Below are 19,399 nucleotides of genomic sequence, written 5' to 3' on the forward strand. Positions count from 1 at the left end.
AGGGAAAATCCTAGTACCAAGAAAGCAGTACAAGTTTACAATAAACCTCCAGGGACATGAAACTGTTTAGTGTTTTGGGGTTGCACAAAGTCTACCATGATGAAGAGCTGACCAGGTTATAACTCCTTCCTCATCAAAATTCAAATACAGCTATATGTGAAATGTTCCATAAAATGTCAAGTCTGGTTATATATGAATCAGTAAGCAAACTGACTTTACAAAAATTCCATGACAGTAATGTTTGCAGAAAAATATTTCAGGCCAACTGATATTTATTCTGCATAGGGCTAGAAAAAAGAAAAAGCTTGTAACTTCTTTACATTCACTGTTTGCATTATTAGTAAAAATATTTATAGGACACTAACATCAAATGTTGTAATAACGTTTTCTTAAATTCAAATTTATTATGGTTCTTAAGAAAATATGTGATTAGGCACCCAAGATCTTTCCAAAATGTCATAAAAACATTTTAAAATTATTCATTCGAAAGTGTTATCCAATGTTGTATACACTTTAGTTTTCAATATAAAAAGGTAACAATATGAACGATATATGATTTTATGTATTCATGCAGGGTGAAGAGGAAATGATGCTGAATCAGACTCCCAAACCCAAACATCTGAGTAACTGAGTCAAATATTTTAAAGCCGATTTATGTATGCCTGTGTGTATATGTGTACACTTATTATTTTAACTACCATATGATTATCCAAAAACTGATCTGAAAGTGAGAAAAAAAGTGGGATAGCTGATCGTTGTCCCAACTCTTCAAATTCAACAATTTCTTCATTTCTTCTATATTACAACACCATGCTACATTAAACATCCTTCAAGTACAGAATCAGTACTACCATTTCTTTCTTTTCTTTTTTTCTTTTTTTTTGAGACAGAGTATTGCTCTGTCACCCAGGCTTGAGTGCAGTGGCACAATCTCAGCTCACTGCAACCTCCGCCTCCTGGGTTCAAGCAATTCTCCTGTCTCAGCCTCCTGAGTAGCTGGGACAGGTGCATGCCACCACGCCCAGCTAATTTTTGTATTTTCAGTAGAGTCAGGGTTTCGCCATGTTGGTCAGGCTGGTTGTGAACTTCTGACCTCAGGTGATTCACCCACTTCGGCCTCGCAAAGTGCTGGGATTACTCCCCATGAGCCACCACACCCGGCCCATTTCTTTCTTTCTTTAGCAACAATAGACATTGTTCTACTTCCTGGATTCCACGATCTAAAGCTAAAAGATAAGGGGAATCTGGCTTCCTCCCAAAGCAGCTATGATGAACTCCTATCAACACTGTTTTGGACAGCTGGACCCTGAAGGGTACACTCAGGAAAACAGGAATATTTGTGGTCATTTCCAAACCCAATGCATCAGGGCCGACTTTAGAAACATAGTCACAATTTTATGCCTCATACTGCCTAAACAAATGTAGTGCTATAGTCCACCAAAGATCTTAATCAAAAGGAAATTAGACAGGGTCTGGCCGGGGAACATTTTGAGACCCAACTAAAACCCAAGATTTAGTTAGTCTGATGAAAAAGTGGTCACCCAAACATTTACTTATTTTTCACTCTTGATTCTGTGAAAAGGCTTCTGAAGACCAGCTTTAGTTTCTCTCCAACCTAGGACCTTATTGATTGGTGCTGAGGGCTTTTTCAGAAGGTGTAACTCTTTCAATTCTGTTTTGGAGGAACTGGTGAGGCTTGTTTTCTCTGGGTGTGCTTCTTGTTCCCCCAGAATGTGTACCATTTCCTTTGATCATCACAACAGTCCTCTGAGGCGGGCAGCAGAGGCCAACCCTCTCCATTTTTACTGATGAGAATAAGCAGATGACTTGCCCAGGGTTTTCTTATAAGTAAAGCTATGATACTAGAGCCAAATGCTCAAGTCCAAAACTTCAATTTTTTAATGTGAAAGCATCAAAAAAGGGGTGTGACTGCTAATTTACTAACACATCTGTTGATCTGAACATCTGGACGATATAACCCACATGAGTTATTCCCCTTTGAGGCTGGCCACAATATTAATCCTAACCAATATTTAGAGTTCTCTTGCAAATGATGGCCGCAAAGTTGCCCTTACCAAACACGTAACTGGCCCAACCTAGGAAACTATTTTTCTGGTGGACAAGAGAAAGGAACTAAAAAATCCACAGCTGCCGTGAGAAAGAGTGACAATAATATTTATATTATCTTCAAGATTTTAAATATAAGAAAAAAACATACATTTATGTTTTCCTACATGGCACAGAAATGTAGATGACTACACTATTCAAACTAAAACTGCATGATTAGGAGATTCATATTTAGGATATACTTAATTCCTCTTTACGATGAGTGCTTTAAATCTAACAAAAGAGATTCATCATCCTCTACTTTCACCTGAGATTTAAAAGTAACTTTTAAAGGCTCGGGGGTGGGGATTTCCCTTCCTTCATGGGGAGGATACACCGGCCTGGCTGCCTCGTGTTCTGGTTCACTGAGCTCATCAGAGTAGAGCTCACTGATGGGGCCCAGAGACTCGCTCCTGGCAATGATGTCCACGCCCATCTCCCTGGCACATTCCTCACCTTCAGCCACTGTTCGGTCCTTACCTTTCCTGAGGCTGCGCATCTTAAAAGCTTCCTTTGAGGGAGCTGCATTAGAAATAGATTTTTTAAACCTCTCCCCTGACTGTCTCAGCCTCTCCCCTGACTGTCTCAGCCTCTCTCCTGACTGCCTTAGCCTCTCTCTCCTCTCCGGGGTCACTATTCTAGTTCTAATTCTGTTCACTTTCTTGTCAAGATTCTGCCGTGTCTTCTGCATGTTTTCTTTGGAAAATGCCTTCTTGATATTATCAATGCGCTCCTTGCCTGACTTCCTAAGCCTGGCAGATCTGCTTTCTTCAATATAATATTCTTCATCCGAAGACAGATCTACTGGGGGATCAAAGACATCATCATCATCCTCTTCTTGGTTCTCAGTTAGGTTTCTGTCTTTAACAACAGACAGGGATGTCGGACACCGAAACTTCTCCTGAAGGAGAGAAAAAACAAAGCATATTAGTGCTTCCTTTGCACTATAGAGCAGCTCTTTTACCTTCCGGCCATGCCTTGTAAATCTCCATGGGCTGTTTATCCTCTGCCCGCTCCTTAAATGTTACCATTTCTTAGGGTTTCTCTTACCTTGGCCCTTTCCTCTTCTTCATCTCCCAGGCTTACCCTGGGCAACCTTAACCACTCCATTTTTCAGATCCAATTGTAAGTAAACTCACATGTATTTTATCTTCACTTTCCTTCTCTCCTAAGATGAAGACACATGCGTGAATGATGGGCAGACTGCTCCACAGTTTGAGGTTACACAGTCATCTTGAACTTAGCAAGTCTCAAAATCAAGGCCCATCCACCATCGTCTCCATTTCTACTTCTTTCCCTGTACCTCTCAGCACTAACACCTATCCAGGTGCCACATAAGATAGAAACTCCTGAATCATAATCCAAAATATTTCCTCTCCTTCTCATTCCATATCCAACCAGCCACCAAGCTTTGTTGATAATACTGCCTAACAACTTGTCTGTTCCCTCCTCCTTCTTCATTCCCTCTACCAATGTCTTGATTCTGGCCCTTGTCGTCTCACTCCTGAACTTGCGCAATGCCTCCTCACTGATCCTTCTACCTCCAGAACATCAACTAAGTATTTTCTGAGAATATTACTAAAGCATAGCTTTGATCACATCTTTTCTCTGCTTTAAACTTTGGAGAGCTCACCAATACTCAACGAAGAGTTCAAATTCTTCAGTATGATTAGAAGGCTCCTCAGCTTTAGCTAAACCTACTTTCCCACTCTTCCAGCCCAGAAACATACAATCACTCTCAATTCCTCAAGCACAAGATGTTTTCATCCCTCTACGCCTACGTATATGTGATTTCTGGTATCTTCTTTTCATAAAGACGGGGTCTCACTATATTACTCAGGCTGGACTCGAACTCCGAGACTCAAGGAATCCCCCTGCTTCAGTCTCCCAAGTAGCTGGGACTACAGGCACATGCTACCATACCCAGAAGTTTCTGACGTCTTAGGTCCCCTTTCACCTCTTTTTGGCTTTGTAAATGAAATCTTTCTTCAATAATCAATTCAAGTGTCCCCAACTTCCTCAAGTGGCTAACTCTATCTCAAATTTACACATACATACCTCTGTTTATAACATTTAGCACAGTTTGAATTGAAGCTTTACTCAAAAATATGTGTCTCCCAGAGGTCTTCTCCAGATTCCTTGAAAGCAGAGATCATGTGTCTTATTTATGTTTTATGCCCAGCATCTATCAGAGTGTCTTGCACATAGTAGGCATACTCAATAAATGATTATTGGATCAAACAGGTGTACACCTTCCTTCAACAAAGTTATTAAGCAACACCACAAACCAGTAAATTTTCTGGTTCTAGAAACTGTGAAGCTTCTTTGAAGACAAAAGAGTGAAAGAGCTTATATTCTCGGAGAGGGACAAACAATTAAAATCTATATAGCATGTTAGATGGCAAGATATACACTAAGGTGAGAACTAAAGCAGGGAAGGGGAATATGCAGCGACAAGGAAGGTGCTGTTTGAACTACAGTGGTCAGAAAGGCCTCATTCATACGGTGACATCTAAGCCTAGACCTGAAGGCTGCGTATAGATCTGGGAAGAACAGAGAAACAGTGGGGAGGGCCGTGTGGTGACAGCAGAGTGATGAAAGGGCAAGAAGGGGAGGCAAGAGGGTAAGAGAGATAGCAGGTGGTCCAGGTCATGCAATGCTCTGTATCCAATGGTGAGGTCTGAGCATAAGACGAAGCCTTCTCAAAGCCTTGCAGGAAGCCGGGTGCAGTGGCTCACACCTGTAATCCCAACACTCTGGAAGGCCGAGGCAGGGGGATCACCTGAGGTCAGGAGTTCGAGACCAGCCTGGCCAACATGGCAAAATAGTCTCTACTAAAAATACAAAAATTAGCCAGGTGTGGTGGGACATGCCTGTAATCCCATCTACTCGGGAGGCTGAGGCAAGAGAATCACTTGAACCCGGGAGGTGGAGGTTGCAGTGAGCTGAGACTGTGCCACTGCCCTTCAGCCTGGGCGACAGAGCAAGACTCTGTCTAAAAAAATGAATGAATGAATGAATGAATGAATGAATAAATGGCTTGCAGGAGAGTAGTGCCAGGATTTGACCCACATTATAAAAGCATCACTCTGTTGAAAACAGGGTGTAGGGGCAAGAAAAGAAGCAGGGAGAACAGGTGGAGAACACTGAGGCAAGGGAGCACTGGGTAAGGGTGCTGACAGGGTGGGGGTGAGAAGCAGTCTGATTCGGAGCTGCTTTGAAGGTAGGAGCCAACAAGATTTGACGCTAGATTTGGATGTGGAGTGCCAGAGTGTCAAGAACGATCCTCAAGTACAGGGCCTGAGCAGATGAAAGATAGATCTGCCATTAATTGAGATGGGGGAGACAGCAGGAGGAAGAGACTGGAGGGGAAGGATGGGATCTGAACACGCTGTCTTGGAGACACCCACTAGCCATGCAGGCAGAGGCACTGAGCAGGCAGCTGAGTAGATGAGTCTGGAATTCAGAAGAGAGGGCTGGGCTAGACACCCAAATTTAGGAGTCATTGATGTAAAGATGGAATTAAAGTCATGAGACCAGATGAAAGAGATCACCAAGAAACTGAGTGAATGGGTCTATGCTCTGTTTTACTCAGAACTCCTTGGCACCAAGGTGTGTTTCAGAATTCAGAATATTTCAGACTTTGGAAATAATATGATTTATTACATAACATTCCCAGCAAGATCTTGGATGAAACATTTCTGTGGCAAAAAAAAAATATGAATATTCACACTAAGTTGGGATAAAAGCTAGAAATAGCCTCCTGCTATTTTAGGTCAGGTTTTTCCACTGAATAATTTCAGGTCAAGTTAGGTCTTGCTGTCAAATATGTTATTAAAAAATATTTTAAAGAATTTTTGAATATGGGTGTTACAGAGCATGGATTTTGGACTGGTAGAAGGAAGAAATAAGAAAAGAAAAAAAAAGACAGATATCAGCCAGTGAGGCAGGGGGAACTCCCAAAGAGAGGAGTAACCCCAGAAGTCAAGAGGAAAGAAGTTTCAAGGAGAAAGGGAGGGGCTGGGTGCCGTGGCTCATGCCTATAATCCCAACATTTTGGGAGGCTGAGGTAGGAGGATCACTTGAGGCCAAGACCAGCCCAGGCAACAAAGTGAGACCTCCACGAAAATTTTAAATGTAGCCAGGCAAGGTGATGCGCACCTGTAGTCCCTACTACTTGGAAGGCTGAAGAAGGAAGATGGCTTGCCCCCAGCAGTTGGAGGCTGCAGTGAGCTATGATTGCACCGTAGAACTCTAGCCTGGGCAACAGACCAAGACCCTGTCTCTTTAAAAGAGAGAGAGAGAGAGAGAAAGAGGTCCAATCGTGTCAAATGTGTCAAAAGAATAAGGATGAGAATTGGATTTGGGACATGACACACACTGGAAACCTTGAGAGCCAGCCCAACCACAGCAGCTAGAGGAACCCAACTGAATAGGGAGCATTTCTCAAACTAAATAGACAAAAGTTGAAAAATCATGAGATTTTTAACTGAACCACGAGTTAAAATTTCTAAAAGAAACTGTGCCCCCACGTGAGATCCAGATTAAATCTATTCAATCAAAAAATATATAAATATATACAAAACACATTTATGCATATTCCAAAACCTATCAGCCTGATAGTCAAGAAGATATCCCTGGAACCTTATTTCTTTGGATACTTATTTAAAATTAAATTCTTTGGCTATAGGATTAGAGAGTCTAGGAGCTAAAAAAGGCAGGGGTGGGCGTCTCATAGCTCTCTGATGAATCAGTTTGAAGCAGTGAAATTATTCCTCTCCTTTCCTGACACCTGCTGCAGGGAGTAGCTTCAGCAACACAATGTGGGTTGGCATGGCCTGAGAAGGTATAATTAGAAAACGAAAGAGCCAAAAGTTAATTACTGTTAGGTAGGGGAAAAAACACAATCTTGCTGTGAAGAAATCAGATATAGCTTAGCCCAGGAATCACATACCCTCCTTTAAGTACACAACAAATAATATAAAATCAGGCTTTAAAGTAAAACAAAACAGGAGTAGAGTCAGAAAAAAGTACTTGTTACGTAGATCTATTAGTTGCAACTCCAATGAGACAGCGATATCATGAGCTAATGGTGAATAGACTGTTATAATAACTGAAGATTGTAGATGTTGAATTATAGTTGACTTCCAAATATAATTGTATCTTTTAATATAAAACTCCAGGTAAAAAGACCATTTTTGTAACAGAATGAATACTGTGCTTCAGAGTACTGTGGGCTGGATTGAACATCAAACTAATATAGCTATGGGATGTGAGGGCGATTGGCTGCAACATCTGTTAACCCACTGATTGCCAGGGTTGATTCAGCTGATCTGGCTGGGCTAAGTGGGTGTCCCCTTCCTCCCTCACCGCTCCATGTGCGTCCCTCTTGAAGCCACACGCTTGGTCGAAGAGGATGACCATCCACGATAGAGGACCAGTCTTTGGTCAAGGGTATACAAGCAGCTGCACTCCCCTGCTAGAACTTCCAAACAAGCTCTCAAAGTAATATAGCTAGGGAAATTTTGAATATACAAAAGTCTGAGGCTTATTAGTGAAGATATAGTATGTTCGAAGAGAAATAATAAATGTATAAGAAATAGGTAATTTTTACTATGGCTGAATTGCTTGGTTTCAAGTTAATTTTAGTAGAAGGGGCAATCTCAATATAACCATTTATATACCTTAACTATGATGATTAATTATAACTAATTTTAACTGCTAAGAATAACCATGTGACCATGTATACAGCGTTCTAACATCTAATGCATCTTTGAATCAGAGTTCTATGTCCATTATTCTTTTCTCTACGAGCTGTCCCATTATAAATGATAGCAATTACTTTTTGACGAACTGCTGCTACTCTGAACAACTTAATTATGCAGAATCTTCATGGCATTATTTCTTACAAGAGAAGAGATGTGCCCTAAACTAGCACCCCTCAGTTGCTTTAAATAACTACAAGGGATCAAAGAAAGGAACAATTAGCAGTAAGTTACAGGGACTAAACAGGTGAATACAGAAACATCTTAAAGTTTAAAGAAGAGTTATGTCAATCAACAGAGTCAATGGAAACTTTTCAGAAACTTCTTTGCTCTTGCTTTTGTAAATCTTAATTGGCACTTAGTCCACTGCTTTGCACAAAAGTTCTCAGCAGTCGTGAATGCCAAATATGTTTCCTGGCCATGCGCCCATGCCAGTGGAGGGTAAGATATACCCACAATTCTGAACATCTTCAGAAGGCAAATCAAAGAATGGATACTACATTTCCCACTACATATACTAACACTGGAACTGGCCTCTGAAAATCAGGTGACTGATTTTTTTTCAATTTTTCAATTTTTTTTCTTAAGACAGGGTCTCACTATCACCCAGGCTGGAGTGCAGTGGCACAATCATGGCTCACTGTAGCCTCAACCTCCCCACAGGTGACCCTCCCACCTCAGCCTCCTGAGTAGCAGGGAACACAGGCACGCGACGACACACCTGGTTAACTTTTCTATTTTTGTAGAGACAGGGTTTTGCCACATTGCCCAGGCTTTTTTTTTTTTTTTCCAAATGTTTAAGCCTATAGAAGGACTTCCAGGGACATGAAAGGAAAGGAAAATGATAAAAAACTTCAAATAGCATAGTCTGCCCTATCTACCTTTGAAATAAGCAACTCTTCACTCTCCTATTACTTTTCCTAAATAACCTACAGGCTCTTAAAAACAGACCTAAAATACCACTCTACCATCCCAGTGTAACCTTATCAGTCAACAGAGGGCTATGGAGAATTGCCTAATGTGTAAAGAATGCCACGGGGAGTTATGGGCCACATCCCTAGTGTTTTACAAATTATCCTCTACATAATCCAACTGTGTTCCTATTTCATTTAGTTTATATTCTTCTAGTTTTTTTCCTATGTACATAAGTACTCATTTTTAAAATACAGGTGTCATTTTAAAAAATAACACTTTATATGCATCAGTGAACATTCCTACACACATTCCTGATTTTATGCATAGAACAAATTCTTTGACATAAATTTTGGGGCCAAAAAGTTGGTGAATTTTTTAATTTCTTAATACATACTACCAAATCTGCCTTTCAAAAATGTTTTATCAATTAATATTTCTACCAACAGAATGTGAAAGTGTTTTTTCCCAATCCTTAAATTAACCTCTGGGTATAGGTTTTAATAACTGCCAATATTTAAATAGGTGAAAGTAGAATTTTATTCTTATTTGTGTTTTGTAAACTGCCTGATAATGACAGTTTCCCACTTTTCTACTGTGAAGGAATGTTCAATTTTTTTCCTTTTAACTGTAAGAGTTTTAAAAATATACCATAGATATTATGCATTTGCCATAAATATGTTCCTATTTCCAAAAATATGAGTGCCAAGCACAGAATAATATGGGAACTTAGCTCAATACACAATGCCACACACAAAATATTATATTAAATCACTTAAGTAAAAAGACTTTGTAATCAAACATAGGAAACTACTTATGTGACTCATATATTTGTATTACTATAATAATAAGAAAAATAATTGCCTCATTGTTCATTGGAAAATCACTATCATTGTGATCTATATGTAAAAATTCCAGTACACAAATCACATTCTGAAAAGTTTATATATACTGTTTAGGCCTTTCCAGGCTCTCCATATAAGCAGAAAAAAACACTGCTACTGGTTGTCAGTTTCTTCTTTTAGAGAACAAAGAAGTGTTTTAAACTAGAGGCTTCTGAGTCTTCTTCTAGTTCTAACATTTTCAAAGTCTATGAGAGGGCACCATGCTAATAAGGCTAATATGCTGAAAGGGCCTTACCAATATTAAGTTTCAAAGGCAAGAAATAGCCTAAGCTATGAGCCACAGTTCATATTACATGAAATGGTTGAGAAGCTCAAAATACCGAAATGATAGATAGTACTTTGGTTAACAGAGAAATGGTTTTATCCTGAGATTGCTGCTAATACAGAACTCCATTGTATTAATATATACAATAGTTAAGATGTGACACTGGAAACCTCTGATATGACTTTTGGCAATTAAAAGATGCAAGAGATTAGAACAAGCAAGCTGAACACAAGTGCAAGCTTACCTGGAATATTACCACGCGGAATTTGTTTTTCTTCATTATTTCCTCTTGCTTGACTTCAACTTTTTTAACATGAATTTGTTGCTTCTCCACCCGGGCTTTCACATCTTTAATGTGAGCACTAACTTTTCGGGTTTTCTCAAACAACTTGTTAATGATATGCCCTGTATTGCTATGCGACTGTGAAAGCTTCAACAGGTCAATCTGGACGGATTTTATGGCATTTTCCATTTCCCTGTGTCTCTCTTCTATTCTCTTCTGGCTTGCCTGCACACTGTCCACGATGGAGGCTACTTTGTCCAGCACAGTCACAATGGTAAGAGCAGCGTCTTGGTCTTCATCTTCTGTAACACTCGACAGGCGATTCTGGTGGATTTTATCAGCATTTGAAGCAGACCCATTATGTTCCATTTTATTTATTTCTCAGCGTAAGATGTCCTAACCACAATCAATTCTGGCACTTGGAGAAAAAAGTCAGCTTGATAACAGGCAACAGGGTTGTTTAAAGAGTTGGAAACCCCATCCCTGGAGAATGGTCAAGTATTTATAACTACAAATACCCATATGTGACTGTTCTGCAATCTGAACCCTTGCAAAGCACCGGGGACTGTTCCAAACATGCTTGCTGACTGACTAAGGGACTCAAATAAGACTGTGTGGGTAGAAGAGGAAAGCTTTTTAAAAAAGTTCACTGAAGCCACCATGTAACTAATATTAAACCTAGAAGCCAAATGATCAAAAAAGCAAACTCCAAATGTTGGGTAAAGCTTTTGCCTTTAGATAATTTCAATCAGTATTTGTAACAGTAAAGGGGAATTCTGAACCGAAATCTGCTTTTTCTACTAATTTCACATATTAAATATACTGAAACACCAATATCAAAAAATTTAGTAAATAAACACACCAAAACAGAGGCCATATAGTGAAAACATTATATTATAACATGCTTTTCCAAACAAAATATTAAAATTAATAATTTTTAACATATTCTTTAAATTCTACATGCATACTTTCGAATATCTAAACTACATGTTAAACAGCTGAATACATTCTACTCACACTTCAGATCTTTAAACACCAACAATCTATGAATATTAATCTATTACTACAGGACAAATTTGGATATAGGTCTTGGATAAATTTTAAGCTCACTTTAAGAGCACCAATCATTAACAATCATTTTTTTATTTTATTCACAAACACTGATACGATTTGTTTATTTATGTTAAAACAAATATTTTCTTTAAAAATGAATGTGTATTAAAGTAGTTTAACTGGTAGAGTAGGCTTTATTCCAATCTGTTTGTTAAACAGCCTATTTTCACAATATCTATATCTACTTTTCATTGATCTGTTCCATCATTACTAACATACTTGTTCAAATTATTAGAACCATTTTTTCAAAGGGAGGAATAATCAATTTCCCCAGTCCATATATCTTATAAATATTTTACACCTAATACACACAGCTTTACAGTTCATGCGATAGGCAGTGTCTAAAAAATCAGTTACTAAATCTCAAAAACATTTAAATATCTATTTAAACACAGTGTCTTCTAGATTTTTTTTGTAAGAAAAGTAATCTGTAAACATCTTTACCTTTAGTTCATGCTTGGTCATTTTCTGTGGTCATTGTGGAAGAAGTGGATATGACTTTATAACCATTTGTGAAGTAGTCCATCTTTGCAAAAATATTACATTCCATGGGTAAAGAACAAGTCTTAGAATTACCATGTGGTACAAATTTGGGAAAGCAATTTCTGTATTTAAAAACATAAAACAAAGACTACTAAACAGTCCAAAACTGTTGTAGCTGAATATTCTAAATACGAGCCAACAGTACTACACTAAAAATGTCCAAAAATAAGGCCTCTGAAATAAATATTTCCATTCTTTAAAAAAAGACATAATAAATGTACATCACATGGTCAGTGTACATATAAAAGTCATCAGTTTAAACCATTCTGGATGACGTATCTGAAGTAAAATGACCTAGGTTTTGCTTCTGTCGACGTCCTCTATTGTTTTTGGGGCATTTTCTGTTGCATTAAAAAAAGAAAGAGAGAAAAATATTGTTTTGATGATTTTGTTCAGGATATTTCAAATGTTTCCAAAGTAACACACATTTTGCACATAAAGCCACATTGCAAGCAATTACATGAAAGGGAAATGAGATGGTATCTGTTGCAAGACAAGATGAAGATGAACACAATTCAGACTGCTACCTCCTCTACAAACCTGGAAGTTGAGAGGATTAGATATGTAATATAGGTACTGGCACAAGCAAAACTCATTACCAGTGTCTATGCTACTATGTATGCATCCCTGACAGATATCCCACCCTTCCTCCAGCCTAGAAACTCCCTAGTCACAGTGACTGATAACATGAAACCCCTGACAGGAGAAAGGACTCTGGCCTATGTACTTTCCCTGTGCATTATGAGAAGACAGCTCTAAAATGACAAGAAGAGCTTAGATGAAGGGAGAAATCAGGAAGAAGTGTGCTTATTAACCTCAGCTATGAATACATAGGAATGTCTACTGATTTTAGATAATGACTCAAAAGAAGCTGTCCACACCCTCCTGGGGCAAACCACAGAAGCCCATAAGGAACTGCCACACTGAGGATGAGGGACATTCTTTAACTCTGCTCTCATTTTACCACGTTTCTCAACAGCAGTACAAATCTCACTGTGTTGGAACTGCTCTTGTGCCTGCACACTAGATTGCAAACACAAGATGCTGTGCTATGCAATGTGGAATAAGGGGGCTGAGATGAATTCTGGGCTCTGCTAATAACTAACTGTGCAACCTCAATTCTCCTATATGTAAAAAATAAATTAGGAGTTGGACTAGCTTCCAAAATCTCTGCCAGCAAGAAATTTACAACCTAATGGAAAGAAAGTCTTATAACAATGAGTACTCCTCATTTCGTTCGATTTCAAAGAGTACAGCTTTGCCTTGACTTACAAGTGTTGACAATACTTCCATTTTGTATATGGTTTTACCTCACTAATCCTCATTTTAAAAGTATGAGGTAGACAGAGTTGGAATCATCTCCATTTCATAAATGAGAAAACTAGCTGACAGATCAAGCAACCCTCTTTTACTGTCACTAACTCACCATGACCTTGGAAAAGTTCCAATTTCCTAGTGCCATGGTTTTTAAATCTATAAAATCAGGGCATTTAGTTAAGGTGATGTTCAAGGTTCTTGACAATCTGTCATTCTATGAGTCTGAAAATATGAAAGGCGATTCCAAGAAGAAAAGAAGAAAAATTGACTCATGCAGTCTTGATAAACAGGTCAGTGGGAACATCCTTTTAAAGAAGATTCCTCCCATGTGACAGCCGCCACGGTATATGTCAACAGCTGTCTCATAATGGACTGTGTGGGAGAGATACTTAAAAACTCAATGGAAATAAATCCAAGTACATAAATGTTCTAAATCCAAGATAGCAAGACATTCTAGGGGAGGAAATACCATAATAAAAAGACAGGCCTCCAGGAGAAATCTGTGATAAATTCGGTGAGATGACTCTTCAATCGTAGAGACAGTGGGCAGTAAAGACACTGTGACATAGTTAGAAATACACTGTGATGTCTAAGTGGCTGTGAGGGCAACAAGGAGGGATCTGGAGTATAAACTACAGGGTACCTACTTCAAAACTGCCTGCCAGGTAATTTTAATTGAGTAGTTGAGCATTATAGCACTGAAAGAGTTGGGTAAAAGACTGTTGTAAGGGGGCTTTCCTAGCTCTAGGACCTTAGACCGAGGTACTTCTTATCTCAGGGCTTCAGTTTCCCAACTTCTCTAAATGAAGGGGTTGAACTCAGAATTGTTTCTCATTGACTCTGACGTCCTTTGATCCTCTTAAAAATGGCACTATCTGGCTGGGCACAATCCCAGCACTTTGCGAGACCGAGGCAGGTGGATCACTTGAGCCTAGGAGTTGAAGACCAGCCTCGGCAACATGGCCAAACCCAGTCTCTACAAAAAAAAAATACAAAAATTAGCAAGGCATGGTGGCGCATGCCTGTAGTCTCAGCTACTCGGGAGGTTGAGATAAGCCCAGGAGGTGGAGGTTGCAATGATCCAAGATCATGCCACTGCACTCCAGCCTGAATGACAGAGTGAGACCCTATCTCAAGTAAAGGCACTATCTCCAGGCCTCAAACATCTTCCTTACTTTACCTTAATTTTCCTTCTGCCTTCCAAATCATTCATTACCTCACTCCTATTTAACTCTAATAATGACTTAAATGGTCTTCCCCCTACCTCATATGTTCACTACTCCAGTGAATTTTTCAGATGACTCATTAATACTCTGAAAAATATGGTTTATACCAAGTCCTTCCCCTGCTCAAAAACCCTAAACTGCTACAAAATCAAGTTTGAACCCTGCTCCCATGCAATGGTCATACTGGGCAAACATGTTTCCCAAGATGACTCAACATGGAACCTTTCAGTGTAAAGAATGAATGGGAATCAAACTGAATCCAAATCCAGACAATTCCACTTACTAGTCAGATGACCACAGGCAAATTACTTAACCTCTGAGTCTACATTAAATGGCTACAGCCAGTCATGCTGTTAAATGTGTTTTCCCTATCTTCTCTTTCTGTTATCATTATTTGTTACATGATTATGTCCCTACTTTGATCTACCGTCCAATTTTATATTCAGTAGTCTTGCCTAAGGGCAGATCATCTGTTCTGTGAAATAAAGCGCACTGACTTTCATGCCTAGGTGTTATGAAAAATATCTGTTACTTGGAGAACCTTTTTTTTTTTAATCATTTCTAGATTTATCATTTCAGCTCCAGATGGCTGAGACTACTGAAGGTCTGGCTTCTATCCAGACCTTGGATAGAAGGGCCACAAATCCATTATGGCCTGCCAATATCTGTATTTGATATGCTTCAACCCTCTGCCCAGAATAATGCAGGGAAGTGGAGAAATGATGCTTATGAGACTTCTGAACTGAAGCTTAAAGAAAGAGGTAAGCAGGAAGAAAAGCATTAGACTGGGAAGCACAAAGACAACACGAACTTGCTGGATTTACTCTGACTTTTCTCAGTCCCAGTTCAGTCTGACTTATGTATTTCTACTCAGTTTAGAAAAGACCCATTTTATGCCACTGCACTCCAAATAAGTCATTTAATTTATAACGAATAATTTTATTTATAATACAGAATTTTAAAGCTTATTACTTATCGCTGCAATCCTGAAAATGAAGTAATGCTAACACCATGACATCACAATAAAACTATCTTCAGCCTCTGATTTCTTCCTTTCTTACTATACTAACTGTGAGTAAAGTACATTCTTAGGGCATAGAACCCCTTGCAGTTGTGCAGGGCTTAAAAATCTTCTGCATGGATCTTCTATGCATGTGCAGATCATTCTAGAAATTCTGAGCCAGTCAGGGTGGTTCACGCCTATAGTCTCAGCTACTCTGGAGGACCACTTGAGCCCAGGAATTCGAGACTGCAGTGAGCTCTCATTGCTACTGCACTCCTGCCTGGGCAACAGAGTGAGGCCCTGTCTCTTAAAAAAAAAAAAAAAAAAGATTGCTACTAACATTATTTTCCCAGAATACAGTGTTCAAAGACTGTATACAGTTCTCAGATCCCTAAATTCCTTTATCTCATTGACTATTCTCACTCCCTCTCTGCTTGTTGCCCAGATATACCTGTAAGACTGGGAATTAGTCCCTGCCCGTATCCTAAAGAAGAAGGATAGGGAGAGACCACTGAGAACCTCAGGGAACTGATCATAAGATTTTTCCTAATAGACTGGTGGCCTCAAAGCATCTATAAATAAACAGTTGCCTGCCTCTAATTTAAAGTTGATATTTCTTACATCATTACCTACCTTGTTATGCACATTACAATTGCTACTATGATGGCAATCTGTACAGCTCCAATAATTGCTGCAATAAGAACATGAGTGAGCTTTTGCCTACTTGGCACTACATAGAGAATACTAAAGTCTGTCTTTTCACAGTGCTGTCCAGTGTAGCCAGATTCACATCTGAAAAGGAAAAATATATATATTCCTATGAAAATTACAAATTTTGATACTCCCAAGCTTTTACATTAAAAAATACAAAATAGTAATAAAATTTAAACAGGAATAGGATATCATGCACTTTCCTACCATCTGGGGGAAAAATGTCATTTGTATATTTCCCTACTGTCTTTTTGATATGCCTACATGGTGCTTCTTTCACCTAAGTTATATCACATTAATTTTAAAGTTGCTGAATATTGTTAATGTATATCTTTTTTGTTATTGTTGCTTTTGCTTTTGGTGTCATATCTAAGAAATTATTGCCTAATCTAAAGCCACAAAGATTTACTCCTTTTTTTCACTTTTTAAATTAAATTTGCTTAAAAATTGACAAATAAAATTACGTGTATTTATCATGTACAACAGGGATCCCCCCCAACTCCCGGGCCATGGACAGATATTGGTCCATGGCCTGTTAGGAACCAGGCCACACAGCAGCAGGTGAGTGGTGGGCAAGTAAGCAAAGCTTCTTTGTATTTACAGCTACTCCCCATCACTCACATTACCACCGAAGCTCCGCCTCCTGTCAGATCAGCACTGGCATTAGATTCTCATAGGAGCGCAAACCCTATTGTGAACTGCGCACACAAGGGATCTAGGTTGAGTGCTCCTTATGTGAATCTAATGCCTAAGGATCTGTCACCGTCCCCCATCACCCCCAGATGGGACTGTCTAATTGCAGGAAAAACAAGCTCAGAGCTCCCACCGATTCTACATTATGGTGAGTTGTATAATTATTTCATTAAGTATTACCATGTAATAATAATAGAAATAAAGTGCACAATAAATGTAATGCACCTGAATCATCCCCAAACCATCACCCCCACCCCCAATCCCCAGTCCATGGAAAAACTGTCTTGTACGAAACTAGTCCCTGGCAACAAAAAGATTGGGGACCGCTGATGCACAACATATTTGGAAATGTATAGACATTGTGGAATGGCTAAATCAAGCTAATTAACATATGCATTACCTCATATAGTTATCATGTCTGTAGTGAGAACACTTAAAATCTACTCTCTTAGCATTTTTTTCAAAATAGATACATATAATTTCAAAACAGAAATATAATACTCCATCCAGTGACTATAATATAGCTAGCATATCTATTCCCAGTTCTAAGACATGTCAGTTATTTTCAATTTTTCACAATTATAAATTAGATGTGGTAAACATCTTGGTGAATATGCGCTTTTCTATATTTAGTGTTATTCCTTAGGGCTAAGTACCTGAAAATTAGACTATTGAAAAAATAGGTATAAACATTTACAGTCCTCTGAACATAGCACCAAATTATATTCAAGACACTTTGCAGTGTATAAAATATAAACATGTAAGATGCAAGGGGAAGATGAAAATAAGTTATTAATGACAGAAGCAATGTCAAGCAGTCAAGGAGATAAGCTGTAGGTGCTAATCTTAGAAATTATCTGAATTCCAATTAAAAGTAGATAAAAAGACAACTGCATCAGCTGATGATAATTTGACAGGGAGAAATATTTAAGACACTTAACAGACACTTTACATTTTTAAGCTGACAGCAGTGAAATGTATAAATTAGCCAGCCTTCAGTGAGAACTGATTAATAAAACATTTGAAGTATAAAAATAGTATTTATGAATGTCCCACAACTCATTAAGAAAAGAATTTGAGGCAGCTTATCACAAAGCACACTAAAACAACAAAAAAGAAATGTGGGAGGAGGGAAACAGGGAAATCCAGGGGTGCTGCAAGTCTACCAATCCAGTCCCTGAGGTTCCTAGACACTTCCCGGTACATTTCACATTGGGCTCTACACTTCCCAGCAAACAAAAAAAAAAAACGAGCAGTAGGCAGGTATGTGGATCATGGAAGAGAATGGAGAGCCTAGAAATAAACCCATACATCTATGGTCAATTGGTTTTGACAAGGGTGCTAAGATAACTCAATGGGGAAAGAACTGTCTCTTCAACAAATGGTGCTAACTGGATATCCACACGCGAAAGGATGAAGCTAGACCTCTTCCTCGTGTCATACACAAAAATTGCCTCAAAATGGATCGCAGATCTAAATGTAAGAGCTGAAACTATAAAACTCTGAAGAAAAAAACATAAGATACAGTTATTATGGAAAACCGTATGGAAGTTCCTCAAAAAATTAAAAATAAAACTACCATATGATCCAGCAATCTCATTACTGGGTATATAACTAAAGGAAATAAAATCAGCATATTGAAAAAATATCTGCACTACTACGTTTATTGCAGCATTATTCACAATAGCTAAGATATGGATTTAATCTAAGTGTCCATTAACAAATAAATGGATAAAATAATGAGGTATATATACAAAATGGAATACTATTCAGCCATAAAAAAGAAGGAAATCCTATCATTTGCATGGATGATCCTCCAGAACATTATATTAAGTGAAATAAGCCAAGCATAGAAAGACAAATACTGAGTGATCCCACTCATATGTGGAACCTAAAAAAGTTGATCTCATAGAAGTAGAGAGTAGAATAGTGGTTACCAGGGACTGGTATGGTAGGAGGTGGTTTGAGGACATGTTGGTCAGGGGATACTAAATTTCAGTTAGATGGGAGGAATAAGTTCAAGAAATGTAGTGTACAACATGGTGACTATAGTTAACAATGCAGTGTATTCTTGGAAAATGCTAAGGATTTTAAGTGTTCTCACCACAAAAGTGGTAACAATGTGAGGTAACGCATATGTTAATCAGCTTGATTGGACATTTCACAATGTATATATATTTCCAAACATGATGTACATAATATGTATACATAATTTTGTCAATTTTTAAATAAATTTAATTTTTAGAAGAGAATAAAACATAGGAGTAAATCTTTGTGACCTTAGATTAGGCAACAGTTTCTTAGATATGACACCAAAAAGCAAAAGCAACAACAACAAAAAAGATAAATAGCACTAAATCAAAATTAAAATCTTTTGTACTTAAGGACATTATCAAGAAAGTGAAAAGACAATCCACAAAATGGAAAAAAAAAGTAAGTTCCATATATCTGATAAGGGACTTATATCTAGAATATATAAATAACTAATACAACTCAATAATAGCCAAAAAATAAAATAAAAGAGCAAAGGATGTGTACTGACATTTCTCCAGAGAAG

The 19,399-nt window shown here is 38.3% G+C and overlaps 2 protein-coding genes across 2 annotated transcripts in view; both read right to left on the bottom strand.

Annotated features, from left to right (window-relative positions):
- Positions 1-254: 254 nt before the first annotated feature.
- CAVIN4 (caveolae associated protein 4) lies at positions 255-10,972 on the bottom strand. The gene is made up of 2 exons (XM_003820641.4): positions 10,198-10,972; positions 255-3,007 (listed from the first exon to the last, which is right to left on the bottom strand). Exons 1-2 carry the CDS (start codon positions 10,603-10,605, stop codon positions 2,321-2,323), a joined length of 1,095 nt encoding a protein of 364 aa, XP_003820689.1. The 5' UTR covers positions 10,606-10,972; the 3' UTR covers positions 255-2,320.
- Positions 10,973-11,112: 140 nt separating this feature from the next.
- TMEFF1 (transmembrane protein with EGF like and two follistatin like domains 1) overlaps positions 11,113-19,399 on the bottom strand; it is a 106,554-nt gene continuing 98,267 nt past the window's right edge. The window contains exons 9-10 of the mRNA XM_024930007.5: positions 16,072-16,230; positions 11,113-12,233 (exon numbers count right to left, since the gene is read on the bottom strand). Coding sequence (XP_024785775.2) covers positions 12,149-12,233; positions 16,072-16,230 — 244 coding nt within the window. The 3' untranslated portion in view covers positions 11,113-12,148. The remainder of the gene's footprint in view (positions 12,234-16,071; positions 16,231-19,399) is intronic.

This window comes from Pan paniscus, chromosome 11 (assembly GCF_029289425.2).
Source record: "Pan paniscus chromosome 11, NHGRI_mPanPan1-v2.0_pri, whole genome shotgun sequence".
Taxonomy (NCBI): Eukaryota; Metazoa; Chordata; class Mammalia; order Primates; family Hominidae; genus Pan; species Pan paniscus.

Coding starts and splice junctions, on each gene's coding strand:
- CAVIN4 (XM_003820641.4), bottom strand. CDS start 10,605: ATGGAACATAATGGGTCTGCTTCAAATGCTGATAAAATCCACCAGAAT. Junction 3,008..10,197: donor TCCGCGTGGTAATATTCCAG/GTAAGCTTGCAC, acceptor TCTCTCCTTCAG/GAGAAGTTTCGGTGTCCGAC.